The sequence below is a fragment of the Varanus komodoensis genome, unplaced genomic scaffold, assembly GCF_004798865.1.
Source record: "Varanus komodoensis strain SLA01 unplaced genomic scaffold, ASM479886v1 scaffold17, whole genome shotgun sequence".
NCBI lineage: Eukaryota > Metazoa > Chordata > Lepidosauria > Squamata > Varanidae > Varanus > Varanus komodoensis.
The window spans coordinates 17,679,137-17,700,077 of NW_025335505.1; the positions used below are offsets into that span (position 1 = coordinate 17,679,137).

The following is a 20,941-nucleotide window of genomic DNA, read 5'->3' on the forward strand; positions in this document are numbered from 1 at the left end:
TCATTAACGTTAATTTTGAGTTAGGTAACTGTTATTGTGGACAAATTTCATACACACACACACACACACACACACACACACACACACTTTTTCAGTGCTCCCTCAAGTGGTTAATTGATTCTTAACCTCTTCCAGGAAAGCCATATTATTCCATCATTTGGCAGGACATGGTTGTAAGATGCATGTGCTTCAATCCAGGGCCACCTACTTTGCATAAAATCAGAAAACATCCAAATGGTGAACTACATCTGAACAAAGATAGTGGATAAACTTAAATTTGTATGCTTCCCGTCAGTTTGGTGGCTCTAACACCACATCTGCTTGCATTTTTCTGAGAAGCTGTTTCTGTTGCTCAGGGAAGTGATACTGATTGCATGCTGCAGTAGTGTCTTATTTTGTTCAGCAAAACAAAGTGTTATTTTAGGGAAAAAAAGCTTTTCATTTGCCCGTTATAGGAGGACATATTGACTCTGTCTTTCAGTATTTGCACTTGGGAGAGCTTTGGTTGCTGTAATAATTCTTATTGTGAGAAAACTGTGGTAAAACAATTGGCCAAACACTTGGCCATCCACAAAGGTCACCATCTCTCTTAGTGCAGAACCTTCACTTTTAGTACATAATTCAGAGATAGGTGTTTCTGTGCATCCCAAGAAGACTTAAAAACAGACAGGAGGGATTTTGAAGGTTCCATCTCAAAGTATCAGAAGAAAAGCTTATTTCATTGACCTTCAAACCTTAACTTCTTAGAGGCAGAGTTCTTAAATATCCCAAGAATACAAACTGTATTTAAAATGATGAATTCTTCCATATCTTTGCAGTTCTATTATTAAATGTAGCATAGAGGTGGATAACTTGTGACTCTCTAGAGGTTGGAGAACAATTCTCATCATTGCTGATCATTGGCCATGCTGGCTTGCACTGATGAGGATCAGAATCCAGCAATATCTAGAGAGCCAGATTATCCAAGCCACTGTAGAATGGGGATAAGTATCTTTTATACATTAAAAATCCATGATTTAGTTAATGATGTGCTCAAATCATTGAAAAGTACACTCCTACCAGGCCAAATTAACCTCTTATGGAGAGCATTGTTGAAAATGGACAAGCTGTGTATGAAGAACAGCTCTAGCATTCAGGACACCCAAGAATTCAGGGAAAAGATGTGCAGTTTTCATTATAACTTCCCAGCACTATCTTTTTGCCATTCTCAGTCTCTTCTAGTGTAGAGATGAAGGAGCCAGCCGTGAAACAGGAAGACTAGTCAGATGTTTCTGCCTCTACCTGCATTTAAGCCAGACTACTGTGCTCCTTGAAATGTTGCAAGATTAGAACTAGTTGTGCAGATCAGCTATATTATTATTATTTATATTTTGACTGTCAATTTGGGATTTGGCCAAATGTTTCTAAAATATTCAATTATAATACTGAATGTATCTTATTGTTACAGAATTGTTGATTTTGTCTTATTTAAACTTATATATTTTAGGACATAGATTCACCTCCTGTTGTAAGTATTTATAAAAATAGTGACTATTTATTGTGAGCAGCTTTGCCCACAGTTTACTGGAGGTAAAGTGGCATCAAACTAAACCACTGCCTTTTTGCATCATACCTGGTTGTTGGGAAAGTATATTTGTTCTTGAATGTAAATAAAAGAAAGTGGGTTATATTGATTTCCCACTCATTATTGCTCTTGAGAAGTTCTTTTTTTTTTTTTAAAGGAAAGAGCTTTTTCTAAAAATGCAAATTTCACAGACCCATCTTAGTTGTTTTGCAAAAGTCTAAGTGATTACCAAGTAGACCTATAGCCAAAGGCCTGCAGAATATGGAAATGAAAAGAAAGAAAGGTGCTTGGTAATTAGGAGGAGATTTAATTTTATTTCCAGTGTGTGTTATGGTACATATAGAATTAAGTAATCTTGGGAAAGTTTTGGTAGATTTGCATTCATCCAGGCTATGACATTTGTGGCATAACTGTGTGGTGGGCTGTAAATGCAATTCATTTTGTAAGCAATAAAGATGTTTATTTGTCATCACCAACAAAGAACTGTGCTCTAGGTACTGTCATGCATTTGGAGGTTGATGTTAATCTGTTTTTGAAGCAAGGCACTCTGAAAGTCTAAGCCTAAGGTTGCATTTCACAATGTATGGAAAACAAAGGCTTTATTGTGGTAAGCTGAGAGGTGATAGCACGGATGCAGAAAGCACTCGGGTTTTTTAAGTACTTTTTTGCAGCTGTTAGATTACTGAACACTTGTTAAAGGTGATTACATACAGATGTTTGGCAGGCAATAAAGAATGTATAATTAGCAGTGTAATTACATAGTTATATTGCATACTAGTATAACTTAGCACTTGTTAACTTCTCTGATATTGGAATAAAGATGTTTGTGTTGTTGTGGTGGTGAAAACAACATAACACTGTAATGCATTATATCTGCCATGTTTTATGAACAAGTCACTTTGAAATACAGACACATCCTGTACAGATTCTGACTGTATGAAAGTCAGTGTCTTTTTCCTCAGTTGTGGATTATACAAAGGTAACAGGAATCAGCCATTTTATTCTACATGAACAAGGCTGTATGAGGCTCATGTAGACACACTTCCTTCTTCCTTCTTCTCCTTGCTAGGCTACAGGAAAATCAGAAGACTCACTCTGGCTTTCAAACCACAGTTTTCTGTAGAATCCAAATGTGGTAAATGATAGTTTGCTTAAACTGTGTCTTACAAAGGACTGAACCATGTGTTCAAACCCTGGCTTGCTCTAAAACACCTGCATTTCATTAAATCACATTTCTTCATAGTTAGAAGTAGCAGGGAACTCTAAAAGAAAAAGTGAAAGTTTATTTCTTCCTTATGGCTATAAAATGGGGAGGGAAGGAGAAAGTGTGTGAGCATGAGGTTTGTACAGGCTTATATTGGGAAGCTATTGCTCCCTGTTATGTTTTTAAACTTTCATTTATATTCTGCCTTTCCTCCAAGGAGGCTTGTGCAAGCTTATGTATGTATGGGGAAATTATTGTTTCCTGTTACATTTTTAAAATTTCATCTATATCAGTAGCATACATGTTCTCCCTTATGCTCTTAATAATCCTGTGAGCTAGGTTGGGCTGAGAGATGGTGACTGAGCTGAGGTCAGCAGTGAGGTCGAGGGCTGAGTAAGGATTGAAACTCGGCTCTCTCTGTTTCTAGTCTGACTCAACCTTAAATCAGTTCCTTTTCTAAAAAAGAAATGTTCCGCTTTAACACACAGACAGAGAACATTATGCTTCTTTTACACGGAAAGCCCTGGGAAAGCTCTCTGATATCAGCTGATTGTTAAATCAAATTGCTGTTTTTATTTGTTTTAGTAATAATCATGTAAACCTTCCATTTCTGGAAGGAAACCTTCTGAAACGGGGTCTACAAATTAAGTTTGGCTTAATATGCAAAAGTTATTCCTACTAGCCACCAAGAGCATCTCTGAACATAGGCAGAATGCCTTTCCCTTTCCAAATGGGACCCCACCAGCAAGTCACATTTTCACATATAAACCTGAGGGGACCCCCTTCCCCACACAGTCCCTTCTGAAAATGATACATTGCCACCACTTCCCTGGCAAATGCCAGTCCTCTGGTCTGGATTTTTCTTCCTGATACAGTTTCCCTTCACAACTTAGTCTTGTTCATTTGCTCACTGCTTCCTTGCTTCCTAACCAACTTCTGTGGGATAAAACAACTAACATTCAAAGGTCTGTTGTTTTTCTCCCTTTTGATGTGGAAAAGGGAACCAAGAGAGAATAAGCTGAAAATAGGACTGGAGTACTGAGAAAAGATTGTGAAGATGGAAATGCAGGTGGATGGAAGCAGGTAGTAAATCATAGGGATGGGAAGTAAAAGGCAGCTTTGAAATTGCCCTTTCTGTTGGCTTCCACAGCAAACTTTCCTTGCTGTACCTGCAGTTGGACTGAGTCAGCACAGGAGCTTGTTGACTTGGAGTGTTTAAAAGGAATATATTCTGAATTCCAGGGGGATGCTAGGGCTGGGGGAGAAGCACAAAAGAGACTGTTCAGGACAAACAGCTTTTCATGTACGAAATGCATGAAACAAACTGAATAGCAGGAAAATTGAAAATGAGGTTTGCACCACAGTTTTATCAGGATGAGAGAAGGGGGAGGAAAGATATCCTAGCCAATGCAATTTAGAAACAGAGGAGAAGCTCTTCCAGAAATGTGCTCAGGTTTTTCAGGCATCTTGACTTAGCTGCTCTAATTCAGCCTCCTTGTCTGCATATTCTTGTTTAACTTTCAAGTAATTTCTTTTTCATACCTGTAGACAAGTGATTTTGTGGAAGATTATTTTGGAGATTAATTTGAGGAGAATTAAAATGCCCATGTTCTCTTAAACTGCTCATGTTGTGTTCTTGTTTTTGGTCTAAGCTGCTTTACTGGTCATTAATTTTAGCTAGCTGATTCTTCAGATGGTATGTTCCCATGAAATATATTGGCGCTTTCCTTCTGCTGATATTGATATATTACAAAATTCTGTTTTATTCACTTGAGATGCGGTCATTGATGGCCGCATTAAAACAAGATAGGAACTGTGGGTATGGTTTAGAAGTCTCATAGTAAATCACAGGCAAGCGCAAATATCAAGCTACACCACTGCCTGTCTTTGTATCACAGTATGAAATAAAGTATAAAATCCCCTGTCATGTTTACTGTTTTCTTACATCTATGTCAGGGAAGCAGGTTCAACCAAGACTCTATGGACAAGGAAGAAACTCATTAAGTCACCCAGGAAACTGAGAGCAAAGTAGGCAATTCAAACCAGGATTCTAATGTTAGAGACCAAAGTTGCCTTCTACTGCAAGCTGGGATCCCATGAACAACTTGGTATAATAATGCCTCTAAGTGTGTTTTCTTCCCATTTGTGCATCCTGTCACTGAGGGATCTTAGTAGACTCTCCCTCTACTTTGAGTGCCCCTCTGTGCCTACCTTATGTCTGCTTGGTGCTGATCTGTCTCAAGTTGATCCCTGTATCCCCATGATTTGCCATTTGATGTGTGAACAAGTTCACAAAGTTGAACGATGCATCTGGTAGCTTTCTTCCATCACCAATTGCCACAGATGCAGTCTCCATTCTTATCTTTGCTTATGCAGCTATTGAAGCTCTGCATTGAAAAGGCATCTCAGGAGGCAGCTAACATTTGACCTGGAGTACCTGAATCTTTCAAGCTGTATTTGAAATGCTGAGAAGGACCACTGAACATCATGCTGTGCTCAACTTGTTGGGCCATACCATTAAGTTAGTGTGGTGGGATGGCCAAGATTTCAAGGGTGGTGACCCTTTCTATGGCATTTTATCTGTTTAAGTGCTGGTGGTGTTGGCATTAAAAACAGCTCAAGAGCCAAGAATTAGTGCTCATACTGGAGAGTGGAAGAGGATCCATTTGAAGTTTGGTGTCCTTTGTTTCTAGATGCAGAAAACATAGTGACTGTGGGGGACCACTGCTCCCTTTTTTATTCATTTGCTTTACACAGGCTCCTTGAAAGACTTGCTAGATGGGGTAACTTTTCTTTCTTTAGATAGTGGCATTCTGGTTGCTCCATTCATAAAGATATGCTGAAGGCAGCTAAAAACAAAAAGACACTAATAAAATGCATGCATTCATACAATGAGCCAAAACTGATAAACACCAGGGAATAACACAGCACACATTTCAGTAGTTATGACAAGATTCACAAATATAAGAGGTAGCAAACTCATAGCTTGGTGCAAGAAAAATGTTTAGATCTGGTGTTCAAACAGAATGGACCAGGTCCATCTGATCTCTTTGGGCACCGTGTTCCAAAGCCTTGGTTCAGTGATAGAGAAGGCTTGGACACAAGCTTTGTGGTCAAGCTTGCGTGTTAAAGACTTCACATAGCTTCTTCCCTATTTGAATTAATTGTCCAGTTAATGAAATAATTTATATTATGCTGGCTCAGCTTTTATCTTTGACTGCTTATTTATTCATTTCTAGTAAATAGAGAAATAAGAGAAATGGAGACTTAAGACACTGAAGGATCTTATTTCCAAAGAGAGAAATAGTCAGGACCATCCCTTCCCTTTGATCATGCAAGTCTAATAATTTTCTTACATCTTGAACAGCATACATTGATGTCTCAGACACAGCAATGGAAGCATCTTGAGAGACAGTTCCCCTTTTTTGAATGATAGATATAGGAATATGCAGGAAGAGCAGAGCTGATTGATTGATAGTGGGCAACTCATCCATAATGATCTGTCCAATATAGACAGTAAATTATTCTGAGGATTGATGCAGGTCATTGAACAGCGCATCAACAAACCTGTTGTCCATCATTCTGCTGAAATGGAGTCTAGGACACTGACAGATTCCCCACATATGTCTACACAGTGTATGAAAGGTACAGAAAGGTTCCCTCTAATGTTGCTACATTCTAAGATGTTGCCTTCTGCCATATCTGTTCCACCTTCACATGACCCAGAAATCTTTACAAAAAAGAAAGTAGAACAGAACTTACTGCAAGACATGGTTACAAGATGCTCTATTAGTGAGAAGGTATGGTTCTTAAAATAATAGAAAATTCTCTTATCTTGAGGATTAAGTTCTGCACTGTATTGTTGATGCTTGATTTGTTTAAAGTGTAATTATATCTGGATCACAGACATATCTATGTGAACATATACATCACACTCAATGGATCTTATTTACAGATGCTTTGTCATTAATTCCACCATGCATTTCTATAAGAACAGGCTTTTCATCTAGGTTTAATCATTCTATTATTATTATTTTGCCGACTTTCTTAAACAGATTTATAGGATGGTTTTGCTATTAATCTAGATTGGAAGTTTTCTTCCACCATGAAGTGGCATAGACAAAAAAAGTTCCCTTTCAAGCTTTATACATAGGTTAGATAACCTGTGCCAGGTGACTCTGAAACCATATCCTTATATTGAGAGTGTTCCAAAGAGTGTGGTTTCTAGTTTTTGTTCTGGTTAGATAGCTTGCAGCAATTTCATGCACAGTTCAGACAAATTTAATTAGTAAATTCTGTTGTGAGCCTGTTTGAAGTGATTGATAATTGAGACTGATCACTTACAATTCTCCAAGGAGCAGATAATACAAAGGTGCATGTATCTGATCATCAGTGTTTGGGGCAAAATAGTGAACTTGCTACTGAAATTGTATGAGCTTCATTATATAGATGTTTGTTACAGATAGTACTTTGTAGGCCAAAAAGCAACCTAAAATCATTCCATTTCTTTACCAAGGCATGCCTTGACTGTGTTTGTTTGTCCTCTGTTGCTGCTTTTATGAAAGGTAAAGCAGACCCCTGTGAATTACCTTGTTTGATATTCCTGCTCATGTTGGTTTTTCTTTTGCTCAAACAGGATACCTTACTTGGTGATGTGGTTTCAGAGATTAAGAAGTGTCATGATGCTTCATACACTGTCTGCCCATCCGCACCATATGTCACTGGGTGCAGGATTACATTTCTCAGTTATTCACTAGAAGGCCCCAAACAATGCCAACAGCACCAGGACCCTGGAAAGATGTTAAAGTGTCATTTTTCTCCCCTCAAATTCATGCTAAAACTTAGTCATTCTTCAAGACTGCTGACTCCACAGGTTTGCTCTCATTTATACTTGTCATGGAAAGGTAGGCATGTGCTATATTAGTCCATATTACCTATTCAGACTCCATCTGTTGACAGCCAGATAAACACATAAGCTTCAGAGTGAATTTCCATATGTTCATTAAATATTCTGATCTTAAATTTCGAAAGCCCTCAGGATTAGGATTGCTAAACACTGGATTCAGACTCAGTCCCCAACTTTTGTTTTGTGGAAGCTGATAGATTAATTCACTGCAACTGGTTTTCTTCTTTCACACTGACTAAACTATAAGCCTATTTTGAAGAACACCGTGGGTCACAATAGTTTAAGAGATGTTATGATGAAGAGGCACCATTGATTACTTTTGCTGTTAAAGGAATGTCAGCAGATGCCTTTGCAGTTCAGCAGTGGATTGTACAAGTGGCATATGCCCAAGATAATGTATTCTGGGTTTGTTGTTGTTGTTGTTAGTTAGTCGTGAAGTTGTGTCCGACCCATCGCGACCCCATGGGCAACATTCCTCCAGGCCTTCCTGTCCTCCACCATCCTCCGGAGTCCACTTAAGCTCACGCCGACTGCTTCAGTGACTCCATCCAGCCACCTCATTCTCTGCCATCCCCTTCTTCTTTTGCCGTCAATTGTTCCCAGTATTAGGCTCTTCTCCGGTGAGTCCTTCCTTCTCATTAGGTGGCCTAAGTATTTGAGTTTCATCTACAGTATCTGGCCTTCGAAAGAGCAGTCAGGATTGATCTCCTCTAGGACTGACTGGTTTGATTGCCTTGCAGTCCAAGGGACTCGCAGGAATCTTCTCCAGGACCACGATTTAAAGGCCTCAATTCTTTGGCACTCAGCCTTCCTTATGGTCCAGCTTTAAAGCCTAAGCATGTAGGAAGAAACAAGCTATGGATATATGGGTTTATGTCTGTTTTTTTCCAGAAAAATGTTCTGATTTATAAATATATAGAATAGTCTATGTATGTAACACTTCTGATTGATTTAGCATGCTTTTTACACACTAACCCACTCGCTAGGTTATGTATTTGCAGTGGTAGCAGTTCTTGTTTGGTTTTGTTTTGATACTTTCTGTTTTTACAGTAGGACAGGGTTCTGGTTTCTTAAATTAAATGAGGGTATAGTATGGGATAAGTTGGTAAACAAACAAGCTCCCCCCCACACACCTCAGTTTATTCAAGAGCTGGACTATACTGCTTCTGATTTCCTTTTTCTCTTCCTTGAATAGACTGTATCCATTGTTAATTGCCAAGACTGTTCTAGCTGTTGATAGGAGATCACGATTCTGCAAGGAAGATTAGAAGAAATAGGGGAAAGCCAAATGTTACCAGTAACAAAGTCAGCTTGAACAAACCTGGAGACACATTTCAGTCAAGGCATTTTCCTACTCCTGTCTTGTCTATTTTATTTTCAAAGAAAGGTGTTTCATCTGGCATGAGTTCAGTTGTAAAGGAATGATGCTTTTTTGAATTATTATTTGGAATACTCAGGATCAAATGATTTTTTTAACATATTACTTGAGGGTTTTGTTTGTTTCTTCTGTAGCTGGTATAGCTGTTAAGTGTATAAATAAATTCATACCTTGCTTCTTGGGTTATATACTCCCTCTGAATATGTATCTTAATTTTCTTTTTCTTTTAGACAATCAGCTGAGTGGAAGGAGGTTTCTGATTTACAAAAAAGAGAGTGCTGTTAATTTCAGATGTGTTGGGCATGCTTACAGCACTATCAAGAGGATTTTGCTTTCTGCCCAAAAGCAATGGCAGTGAATTTTGAATGCCTTGTACTCTTATTAGGACTGAAGATTTTATGTCACTATAATCATTTGTTTATGTACAATAATTCTAGTGTCACTTACATAGCCACTGTCATGGTGTTGATGCTACAATAGAGTATTCAAAAATCTAGATGTTGTGTTGTCCATATATATCACTCAAATATGAAAAAACAAGGATCAGTGGTATTTGAATGTGTTTCTTTTTATACAAATAATGAAGTCACTATCATTTTAAAGATACACTGTTATATCCTTACACCCTGGAGGCTGCACAAAATAAGAGGTTTTCTGTATTAATATGAATATGCCCAAAGTAGATCTGACGTGGAGATTAGATATTACCATATATGTAAAATAAAAGTACTGTTTCTTGGCTTTTGTGGCTCATATGTGCCATAATGCTGCAGAATTTTACAGTCTTTGCACTGTCCATTAGTGGAAACATGTCCAAATGAATTCAGCATTTAATGTTAAAAATCTTATAATATGCCAGCTTGATTTGCAGCCCGTCATATCATGGAATGCTAATTAAAATCATATTTTTGCATATGTCATGCCTTTCATGTACATATGCAAATAGACTTCCAGTGCCTTTCAGCTATTAGTAATTAACTTTATGAAGGACAGCTGTAATACATAATTAACAAAAATGTTTGCAAGCCCTTTTCACACTGAAAGTAAGAGCAGTAATTTCTTTTGTGTATGTGTCTGTTTCTTTTTTCTTTTGTGTTTTGGTTATCAAGAATGCCATTTTAGTTTGAAGATTCGGTCTGATATCTATATTGCTGAAGTAACCACACGACATAATTAAATTAATGTAAAGGAGTTATCGGGCAAAATATACTCAGTAATCACTATCTGTTAAATGTATTTGTCATCACAATTATATCGAATCAAGTGCTTTATGCTTAATATAAGTTATACAGCAAGAAATTATCTTTTTACGTTTTTCTTTTTAACTATCTGCTGCTGATTGTGTCCGATTTCTCTATGAAAAGCTGTAGCCAAGAAGTGACCATGGAGTGCCTTTTTCACTCACCTCAACCCACAGCAGCAATTCTGTTTTTTCCAGCAACTTGGCTTTATGAGCAAGATTTCTTTGAGAAGTGGCTTAATTTACCTTGCCACATCTCTTATGTACATGCATATACATCATTTTTAGCTTCATAGTGAGCAACAGTGAGTGGCACCTATGTCCAACATAACTGAGGCAGATGCACATATTGCCTGAGCCAGCGAGTGTATCCACTTAAACATCTGAATGCACGCACAGTATCTAAGCTATGTGTAGTTGCTGAAGGATACATCTGTGCAGGAAATGTGAAGAGCTGCCCATAATTAACCATTTATAACATGAACCTAGCCTCAGAACCTGATGTTCCATTCCATTTTCTCTTTTAAGGTCATCGTGTTTGTGCATCACAGAAAGCCATGTTGTTTGTCTCGGTTTCAAGTTATCTGAAAACATATAAGGGTTTTTTTCTTTCTTACTTAGCTCTTCTAGTGAACACTGCGCAAAGCTGTTTCTGTTATAAATCCAAAAGGACTCAGGGCATGTTACTTCCCAGTGTGGGAGCAGCCCCCATGCATGTAAGGATCTTCACAAGGCATAAAAGGGCCTTTTATACCTCCTCTCAGGTACACTCAATGTGCAAAATTTTTGGAGAATAGGACATCTTCTTGTGTGCCCCACATTCCCATGTAGCCCTCACCCCTCCACTCAATCAGCTGTGAGGGACAGAAGAGTTAGTGATAAAGAGGAGTTCATGGACTTCCTGCTATGGCCTTTTCTGGCACCTTCACCTGTGTGTCAGAGACACAGGTCCTTGTTAGGCCCTGTTATGCTTTTGTTCATATAGGTTCTGTACTGACATGGGGCAAGATCATGCCCTTGATGTTCCTTACCTCGCAGGAGCCTGAGGATGAACAATAATCTCTTTTCTGGGCTCTCTATATTTTATACAAACAAATATAAAATTGTTTATTAAGGATTTTTGCATTGTTTTGTGGTGTCTACTTGCATTCTACTCTTTAGTCATCACAGAATTTCCAGATCATGCTATCTTTGGCATTATGTCTGTTTTTTAAAATTTTCTCTAAGTACGAAATTCTTTGTTTTTTAGGGTGGCATTTGTCATGAAGAAACACTTGAATACTCATTTACTGGGGAAACATGGAGTTGGTACACCAAAAGAAAGGTAAAATAAAGTAACTTGCTGTTTTATTATTTTCTTTATTTGTCAGTAAAGCTGTAGCTTAAAGACAGTGCTGGATGTGTTATACAAACCTGCATCCATGTTTGTGTTTATGTGTACAGAAAGCCAGAAGTGGTAAAGATGCATCTTCACCTGTATAACCTGACCTGTTATGTTTCTTTTCCCAACTTTTTCCCACTTTCATCCCAGGAAAACAAAGAAGTATAGGCAGGTAGTGAGATATTTTCAACTGTATTTTATACATACTGGAACCAGGTATGTGACACAGTATGACAGGAGGTGGAGGCACAATACCAGTAATATTCCTGCCATCTATAAGGTATCAATTGACTATATGTTGAAGACATAATCAAAAGGAAAGTTCTGAATAACACTTCAATATCTATTCTTAGTAGCAGGGCTGACGACTTTAATCGGAAGTTGGAAAGGGATTTTGTAGTCAGACTGTTAGAGTTCCTCCAGTGTTCAAATTCCTTCCATCAGTCAAAACTTTTCCAGATTTGACGTCAATAATTTCATGGTCTAGGCTTGAGGCAGAAAGGTCATATATATACAGCTTTTATGCTTTCTAAAATGTTCTTCATATAGAAGATGGTACCAATTTTAAGTTCCATTCGAAACAGTTATTGAGGGTATCTCTTTATGGAATTGACCGGAGGAAAAGAAATTGCCCCTTTGCAGTGTCTCCCATTATACTGTTGTGGTTACAGGATGTTGCCTTGCTTCGGAACGCATGAGGGTTAGAAGTCTTTTGTCTTCTGGAATAGGGTCAGCTTGAACATACCTTAATGTTTTGTCATTCTTTTTTGTCCTTGTTCAACAGAAGCCAATTTTAGGTAAGGGTGAGAGGAAAACTGCATATATTATCCCTATTAAGGGTGCATATGTGATAGAAAGAAATCTTGCAGTGGTATAAAAAGCTAATGCACCAATTTTCACATCAGACTGGCTTTCAGCTAGTGTTTAGTTTAAGAGATACAAATCTTGACCATTTTCACCTCAGCTTTTGACTATGGCTTGGTTTTGCTACAGATAGAAGGGAAGGAACAAATTATTTGAAATTTTTCCTGCGTGATAGTCTTAAATTACTTCCAGCTAGGAATTAGAGATTTCTTAGAGATTTGTAGGGAGGATTTCAGTTAAGGTAGCTGATTCTAATAAAATTTGGGAACCTCTGCCTATTTAAATCATATTCACAGTTTGGGTTGATATTGTCTTAAATATTTATCATCACCAGATGTTGATGTTCACAGGTTCTTTCCCCCTGGTATTACCTAATCTGTTTTTAAAAAGAGAACAGGCCCCATTACTGGTATCTGAAGCCAGCAGCTGTTCATCTCTGTTAAAAAATATTTTTCTCTTGTTACTTATTGTTGATTCACAAAAAAGATAGTACTTTGATTTATGACAACTGTGATTCTTAGGAATTTGTGGCAAGTAGTCAGAAACACATAAGATCAATAAGGTTAACATTACATATGGGATTACAGATACCTTCAGAGGTCTATTAAATTAGTTTGTTCTTGTTTTTCCTATTTTTATCAGTACATACATTATGCCCATTAGTTTTTATTTTTTAAGTTGGTCTCTGGAGGTTTTAAAAAGATGGGTGTTTCATTAGTTATCTTCCAGTCCTATTTTATATCAGTGGCTATTAAGATCATTTCTTGTGCAACAGTTTTCCTATATGGAAGTGTCTAACCAAGACAATTTCATTATAACTCAGCCAAAGATTTATCATATCTTTCTTTGAGGCTTTGCTGAAGTTCCATACATAGGACCCCACTGCTTATTTTCTAGCTTGGAACCTTTTGAAACAGTGCTGGAGGTGAGATGTATTCTTCGCATTGTGAATGCTGTTTACTATATATGTGCCAATGGCCAGAGAATGCCTCCCATTCAATTCTCCTAGTAAGAGAATCACTGCCACTATCAATTATAGTTTCTATAGGGTGCCAGTCCAGCACTCTAACAATTATGCCACACTGGCTCTAACTAGTTCACTTTGTTTATTTTCTTGACCATAAATCTCAACAAAACAGAATAAAGGTAAGTTCTAGACACAACAAATTTAAAATGTTGCCCTTACAATAGTCTGCTTCATGTGTATGCCCATATATTTCTATTTAGTTGTCTTGTAGAGGGAGATCTTTCATTAGGTGAGAAGTCCTTTGTTTTCTTGCTCTCTTCTTTCTTTGTATGCCTATGGAGTAGCAGGATTTCTTTAAAAAGTTGGTTGCTTCAAGTGGGCATCCTACTTCAACTTGCACAGTGTGGAAGCCAGTGCTCTTTGCCAGGACTTCACTGAATGCTGGAAGTGATATATCAGAGCTTCCACAAAGGAAACAGCTTCAGAGAACTGTCAGAACGTATTCTTCAGCAGTCTAGAGCCTTCTTAGTTTCTCCTAGCTGGACAGGCACCTTGACTTCAATTCCTGCTTCTGAATGTTATTCTTCAAATGGTTTTCTGTGCCTTCATGCATCACACCCTCCTATTCCACTGTAGAATTATTCTGTTAAGAACTAAGGTGACTTACAGTCGCTATAGGATGACAGTTTCTCTTCAGCACCTGGATTATTCATAAAACTCATAATAGTGAGGAATTGATAGGAGTTGAGGAGGGTATCGGTGGCTACCAGGATTGCTGGCTGAGTGCCACCTCCTTCATCAGGGCTAGCCTGCATATACTGGATGCTGAGGAACTTGGGCAGGCAGAGTTCTTGCCACCATCTTGCTTGAAGGATCTTGTTGACAACTGGTCTGCCATCTTGTATATGGAGTGCTGCATTGGGTAGAACTTTGGTCTGATCCAGCATGGCTTTTCATATGGTCTTGTGAGTGTCTTTCCTCATTAGAGATGTGGAAGGTTCTAAACTCAAGCCTTTACAAGTACAATCCCCCATATGCATGACTTGGACAACAGCAGGTGCAGGTAAACAACCCTACAATATTCAATAATAATTGAAAATGCTTTGAAAAGTATAATTCTCATGTATACCAACAAGCAAAACCGTCTGATAAGACTGCACATGGGATTCTCAGGTTTGAGGAGAGACCAGGATAGCTTCTGCAGTCCCTAATGAAATTAGTGACTTTGCTGGAGAAAGGGCAAATAGTATCAAGGACTGGAGATGAATATTTCCTAAGAGCTCTCAGAAAGCCATCCCCTCTCCCAGCTAGAGTGAGGTTGGGGATCTCGTGCATCCCAGGAAAAACACACACAGTAGCATCTCCAAGAAAGTGTTTTATACAGGAGGGCTGGTCTAGGAACATGAAAGGATTCTGCAGCACTTTCTTCTAGTGTTTTATTTCTTCTCCAGCTCTCCAGAAATCCATCTTTCTACTGAGGAGCAGCCAGTTACTGAATAATTATCATAAATACTACATCGAAGTAACTTATGCCACCCTTGTGACTGTGTGTACTGTAAAGTATCATGCCACAGATATTCAAATGTACCATCTGAGCCTAGGAGGTATGATTTTTAGTTGTCACCCCAGATACACACACACACACACACACACACATATTCCATGAGTACTATAATCTCCAGCTATATAGAGCTGGGTTGCTGTTTTCCCTGTTTGTCGCCCATAGCCCGGTGAGGCTTTTTGACTAATCAATCAGTACAAGCTTGCAGAAGAGTGGCATGATTAAGGATTTTGGTGAACTGAGTTTTTTTGTAGCATCTCAAACCCTTGTGGCCTTAGGAGCAAAGGTACAAGATCAGAGCACCCATGGGGCACTTAAACTTTACTTGGACTGCACTGAGACAAAGTGATGGGGATGATGGGTACAAGAGTTGTCTTTTTTTAAAAAAGCAGCCCCTTTTGAAAATGTACAGTTTTCATGTTGATCTTGCATTCAAAGAACAATTATGTGGGGCGTTTCCTCTTAAGCCTGACAATTGTGACAGAGTTGCAGCCGTAGTTTAATTTCCCACTACTAATCCTTGCTAGTTATGGCTTGGATTTAACTCTAGGACAAGAAGTGCTGAAGTGCCCTTTTTCCCATTCCATTTGCCCTCTACTTTAAGGACCAATTAATCACGTTGTTGAATTAGAAGCATAAGATATAAGATTTGAAAAAATTAAAAAAGCTTTCATTAAATACATTGTTGTAGATGATTTAGCTCTGCATTCTGCCAACCTGCCTTCCAAGTTTGTCACAAAACCTACTGAAAACAATAACACCACACACACGACATGATTGTATAGTGAATACAAAGGGTAGCAACCAAAGCACAGTGTTTACTCTTTATCTGCTTATTATTGCTCTATCATTTTCTAAATTACGATTTGGCATCAGTTTATTACCAATAGATAAAGTGCTAGATCTCGGCCAGGCTTAACTCATGTAGCTTTTAAGATCCGTCTCAACTGTCTGGATACTCAAGGCCTCATCCCTTACAAGCACTTTGCATGTGTGTGTGTACACACACAAGCCCTACACACAAGTCCTTCATGTGTAAGCTCACACACACATATAAAAGCAGGAAACCACTAGTGCGGCCCTTTTGCATTGCACCTTTTTGTTGAACCAGACTGATCTGAATTGTCTCTCTAACTGTTGCAACATTCCCTGTAAGGCAGGTGAGTATTAGAGCAGGAGGTTGAGATGGAATATGGCGTGCCTAAAACCTGCCAGTAAATTGATAACCTAGAAATTATTTTAACCATGATTACAATTCACCTTCTAATGATAATGAAAACCACAGTAAACATATTTTAATGAAACCTGCCCCATGCCTAGACACAAAATGGTTTGAAGGTAGTAACTAATACACAAACAAATGGAAGTATGAAGTAGCCATGTAGGAAAAAAATGGTTGCAGATTCCAAGAAGGTGACACAAAAATCCTCAATCTTTGCCATTTCTTTTTCCTGGGCTATATTGGTAAGCACAATAACAGCATTCTGCCTAAAGTAGTTTGTATGATCACACATACATTGCATTATACAAAATACTAAAGTTAGCCAAATAGGCTGTGACAATTAAATTAATAATGCATTTTGTTTGCAAGTATTTAGCCTTCATGGTTTGACTGATATATGCAAAGATGATAATTTATTAAAAGTAAATTCATGTAATTGTACTGCAGAGTTTGATGAACCAAAAAATGTTGTCGGCCTGACTATCGTCAAAAACAGAATATTGAAATAAGTTCAAAAGGGTACATTGATTATACATAAAACGCACACAGAACAAGACCAAAGACAACTTTCTGAATAAAGTAGCTTGTATGGTCAAGCATGCAGATCTCTGAAACAAAGGATAAAACATAAAGCAAAGGACAAACTCCACCACATGTCAGAATGTACAAAAACATACTTAAGGTATTATTCTAACTAGCTGTTCCATTCATAAGAAGATAATGCATGCCCATACCCACGACATCACCTTAATTTCAAGTCACTTATACTTCATAGAAAATTTCATCAACCCAGCCCTACCCTAGCTGCTAGGTGAAAACGAAGTTTTCACATTTTTGTGTAATTAGATATTCATGAGGAAAATGAGAAATTGAATTTCGTGTGTGTTTTAAAAAAAACATGATGCCTAAGAGAATATTTTGAACAGTTCAATTTGTCATAAAAATAGAACTTTTTTTCCAAGGAAAAGAGAAAGTTGTTCACTTGTTTCAGATTGCTGCAACTGTGTTACTGGTCAGTGTATCTCACAACTGGCATATTATCCTCTTGTACACTTTGGGCACAGACTTTCTCATAGTAAGATGATGACCATAGCAACAGCGGTCCTAAGAAAGAATTAATTAGTGAAGTGAATACAGAAAACAAAGGGCACATTTAGTCCAACTCTTTGGCTATATGTACTGCTCCAAGGACTCATTGGCTGTATTTTCTCCTGTGTGTGTGGCTAGGAATAGTTGCTCAAGCACAATATTTAAACCGGTATGTAGAAATGGTTCTTCTGAAGCAATTAAGTAAAAAATGGGTTAATGTCTGCAAAGGGCAGGCTTACTTTTTCTTGTGGAAAGTGTGCTAGAATGCTGTGTTATCACTTTGAGAGGACTGAGCATATATTTTGACTTAAAACTTATATAAGCACTCACACTGGTTGATATGTTGCTGTTTGCCTGCAGTATGCCTAGAGTCTCTGAAATAGAGGTGCCATTACAAGTGAGCTACAACAGTCACTACCATCCTTGGTAAATTTAGTTATAGATATCTCATAGCATGTTAATAAAAGGCAAAGAAAAGCCGCTAGTGTAGCCACAGAATGCTTCCCTTAGGAAATTAAACAGTGTGCACACCGTGGGATAGGCTTGATATGACTAGTTTTTCCTCTAAGTTCCAAATCATATTCTATAGATCTGGAAGATTTTATAATGATTTTCATATGGAAGCATCTTTAAATAAACCTGTTCAAGCCAAAGCTTGTTACCCATAACTTGCAAGTCTTGATCTTAAAGCATTAATTGTTGTCAATTATCAGTCTGCTTTATTTTTTCAAGGTACTGTATATAGTTGATGAATTTACTTGGTTGTTTATTCTGCTATTTTAGTTTCATTGTAGCATAACAAGCTTTTTAAAGTATTGGCTATTTATATTGTATGCCATTTTGGATTCTCTTGTGGTGAATGATGCATTAATGAAGCATTAATTAAAATCAGGCAGTTAAAGTGCAATCCAATGCAAGTTGAGACAGAAAAAAGGCCTAGAAATCCCAGCATTCTCCAACATGACTGGCTGGGGCATGATGGGAGTTCTAGGCCTGTTTTCTGTCTCAACTTGCATAGAACTGTGCCTTAAATCTGTATAAGTCTGTACTTATAAAAGAACAATAATTGTAAAGACACATATGCCCTTCCCATATCCTTAGGTGATACATGCACAGTCTTAGAAGAGTCATCCACCCTTGCTCTTATAGGAGAGTAGAAACACTTTTAAGAAGGTGCTTAACTGTTTATTGGGGACATCCGTTTAGTTGATCAAATTGTTTGAATTGATTCAACTAACTGATTCATGATGGGCATCTATTGGCTTGATTACTTGCTTGTTTGTATATATTTGGTACTGCATATGAAAAACCTTTCTTTTACTGTTAGTGCTAGATGAGCAATGGTACTTGCTCAGGTGGTGCAACTTGGGTCATGTGACAAGAGGCCCATGTCGTCTTTGTAAATGTATTTAAAGGGGAAAGAATCAAATAGAAGGTGTACCCCTTCATAACCTCCCCCTTTTCTCCATCCATATTTCTCCTTGGTACGCTATGGAAAGAATTTATAGCAAGGCAGTTTGTGACATTTATGGACTGAATGCTTGGTGCCACAGGTGCTCCCATGACTCTTGACTTTGATCAGTGTGTATAAAATACAACATGTTTATTGAGTGCATTGTAAAAGAAACAGCATCATAATCTTTTGACAGTCTGAGGTGAAATATTTTCCATACAATCTGAGGAAATGTGGACGAATACTTTGTAGACTACAGCAGACTATGGAAATCTAGAATAAAGTATGTGTTACAGAGATCGAACAAGGAGTGCTATAGGTTTAGATCCTGGTAAAATATGCTAAATGTATAGCTTTTTACGTTGTCATGCAATTTTCAGTGTCTTTTCCCATATACTTTCCAGCTCAACTGCATATTGTTAGCAATACAATAGGGATTGTAGGGATAACTGTAGGGATAAGTGTTCTTTCAAGTTTCACCTTGAATTTAGCACAGCTAAGCACAAATAAAAATATTAAAAGATTAGACTGTGTATAACTTCCAAAGTATAGCTAAACTAAGCATTGTAAATTACCTGCAAAAATTGTCAGCAATGTGGAGAAGAGTTCTGGTTTTGTTCTTTTAATTCTTTTAAAAAGTCCATTGATGTGTTAATTTCCCCTAACACTAATGTCTTCAGAGTTACAAGATACTATGAAATGGGTTTAGAATATTGTTTTAGACCAGACTAAAATACAGTATAAATACAATGTAAAATGTATTTACTATATAAAACACACCATATCCAAGATGATTAAAAAGCTCACAGGAAAAAAGAAACTCAGTGGATAGTATTCCAGTGGGCCATTCCGTGAGGCCCAGTGCTGATTCTGTTTTATAAGCAGCAGCAATGGGAATTTAGAGCTTTCTTTAGGAAGCACATGGTAAAGCTATCTTATATGAGAACTCCCAACTTGTCCCATTTCAGAGACAAGTGCTGCTAAATGCTTGCCATTCGTAGAGGAAGTGCTAAATCCCCATTCCATGCGTGGTAGGTCCCACTTGCAGAACAAAATCAGCATAGTTTGATCACAAACCTTTAAAATAATGTCTATATTAGTTTTAGAGAAACTGAACGTTGTCAAAACTTTTGAAGAGCACCCTGGAAAAATCTTGCACAACAAGATTTTTTAAAAAATTACAAATGAGTACAATAATACATAGGATGAGAATGGTGGTTAGAATAATCCCAATCCTAAAAGAGTCCTAAATTGGCCATTCCTGCAGTTGCCGTAAAAATTAGACACAATTTTAGCTGAGGAAGCTGTAAAGTTTAAGGGTGGTAAGTGGAATTCCTGAGAAAGGGAATTCCATAGTGTGGTTATCACAACATAGAATTGTCTACTTCTTGTCCTCTTACCTCAGTAGGAGTACACTGGTGGATGTGGGCTTGGGTGGACTCTGTGGGAATGGTCGAGGACAGGCGAGCCTGGAGGAATTTTGTCCATGGGGTTGTAATGGGTCGGGCATGACTTTGCGACTAAACAAACAAAAACAAAACAAAAGGAGTACATGTTCCTCCTACTGTGCAGAGTGAACTTTTTGGGATGCTGGCCATGAAAAGGGGGAGACCTATAAATACTATTAGCTCCTGAAGCCATACAGAATTCAGGAAATGAAAGGTAAGAACATGGACTTCATCAAGAAGAAAACTGGCAGCCAGTGTATTAAGTATGGACGAACATGGTTTTATCTCTCTACTTTAGTGAAAGCATAAGTGCTCTTTACAAGCTGAAGCTTCTGAGGCAAATCCACAAGCAGTCAAACACCAAGTTCATTATAGCAAGAGGACTCTGTTGCATGACTAATGAAGGGAAGGTTTTGATCAGTGAGGAAATGCCCCAGCTGTTCCTCCAGTCAAAACCAGCAGAAAGCATTGCTTGGGAATATGCATCATTGGTAAAAACCCTGTGGGGCTTAAGACAGTACATTTTCCAAATTTTCCTGATTCTTTTGTTAATTTCTATGCAGATCCATAAAGAAGCATGTGAATGGACAGAGGATGTCCATAAATACCTTTGCTAGTTTTATGCCTTTTTTTTACTGCCCATTGAAATCTTACTTGTGGTATC

General features: G+C 37.9%; 1 protein-coding gene across 3 annotated transcripts in view; it reads left to right on the top strand.

The window, feature by feature from the left end:
* The window catches only part of ZNF407 (zinc finger protein 407), a 334,032-nt gene that overhangs the window by 155,816 nt on the left and 157,275 nt on the right, over positions 1–20,941 (top strand). For all 3 annotated transcript variants that reach the window (XM_044426431.1, XM_044426432.1, XM_044426433.1), the window contains exon 4: positions 11,542–11,616. In XM_044426431.1, coding sequence (XP_044282366.1) covers positions 11,542–11,616 — 75 coding nt within the window. The remainder of the gene's footprint in view (positions 1–11,541; positions 11,617–20,941) is intronic.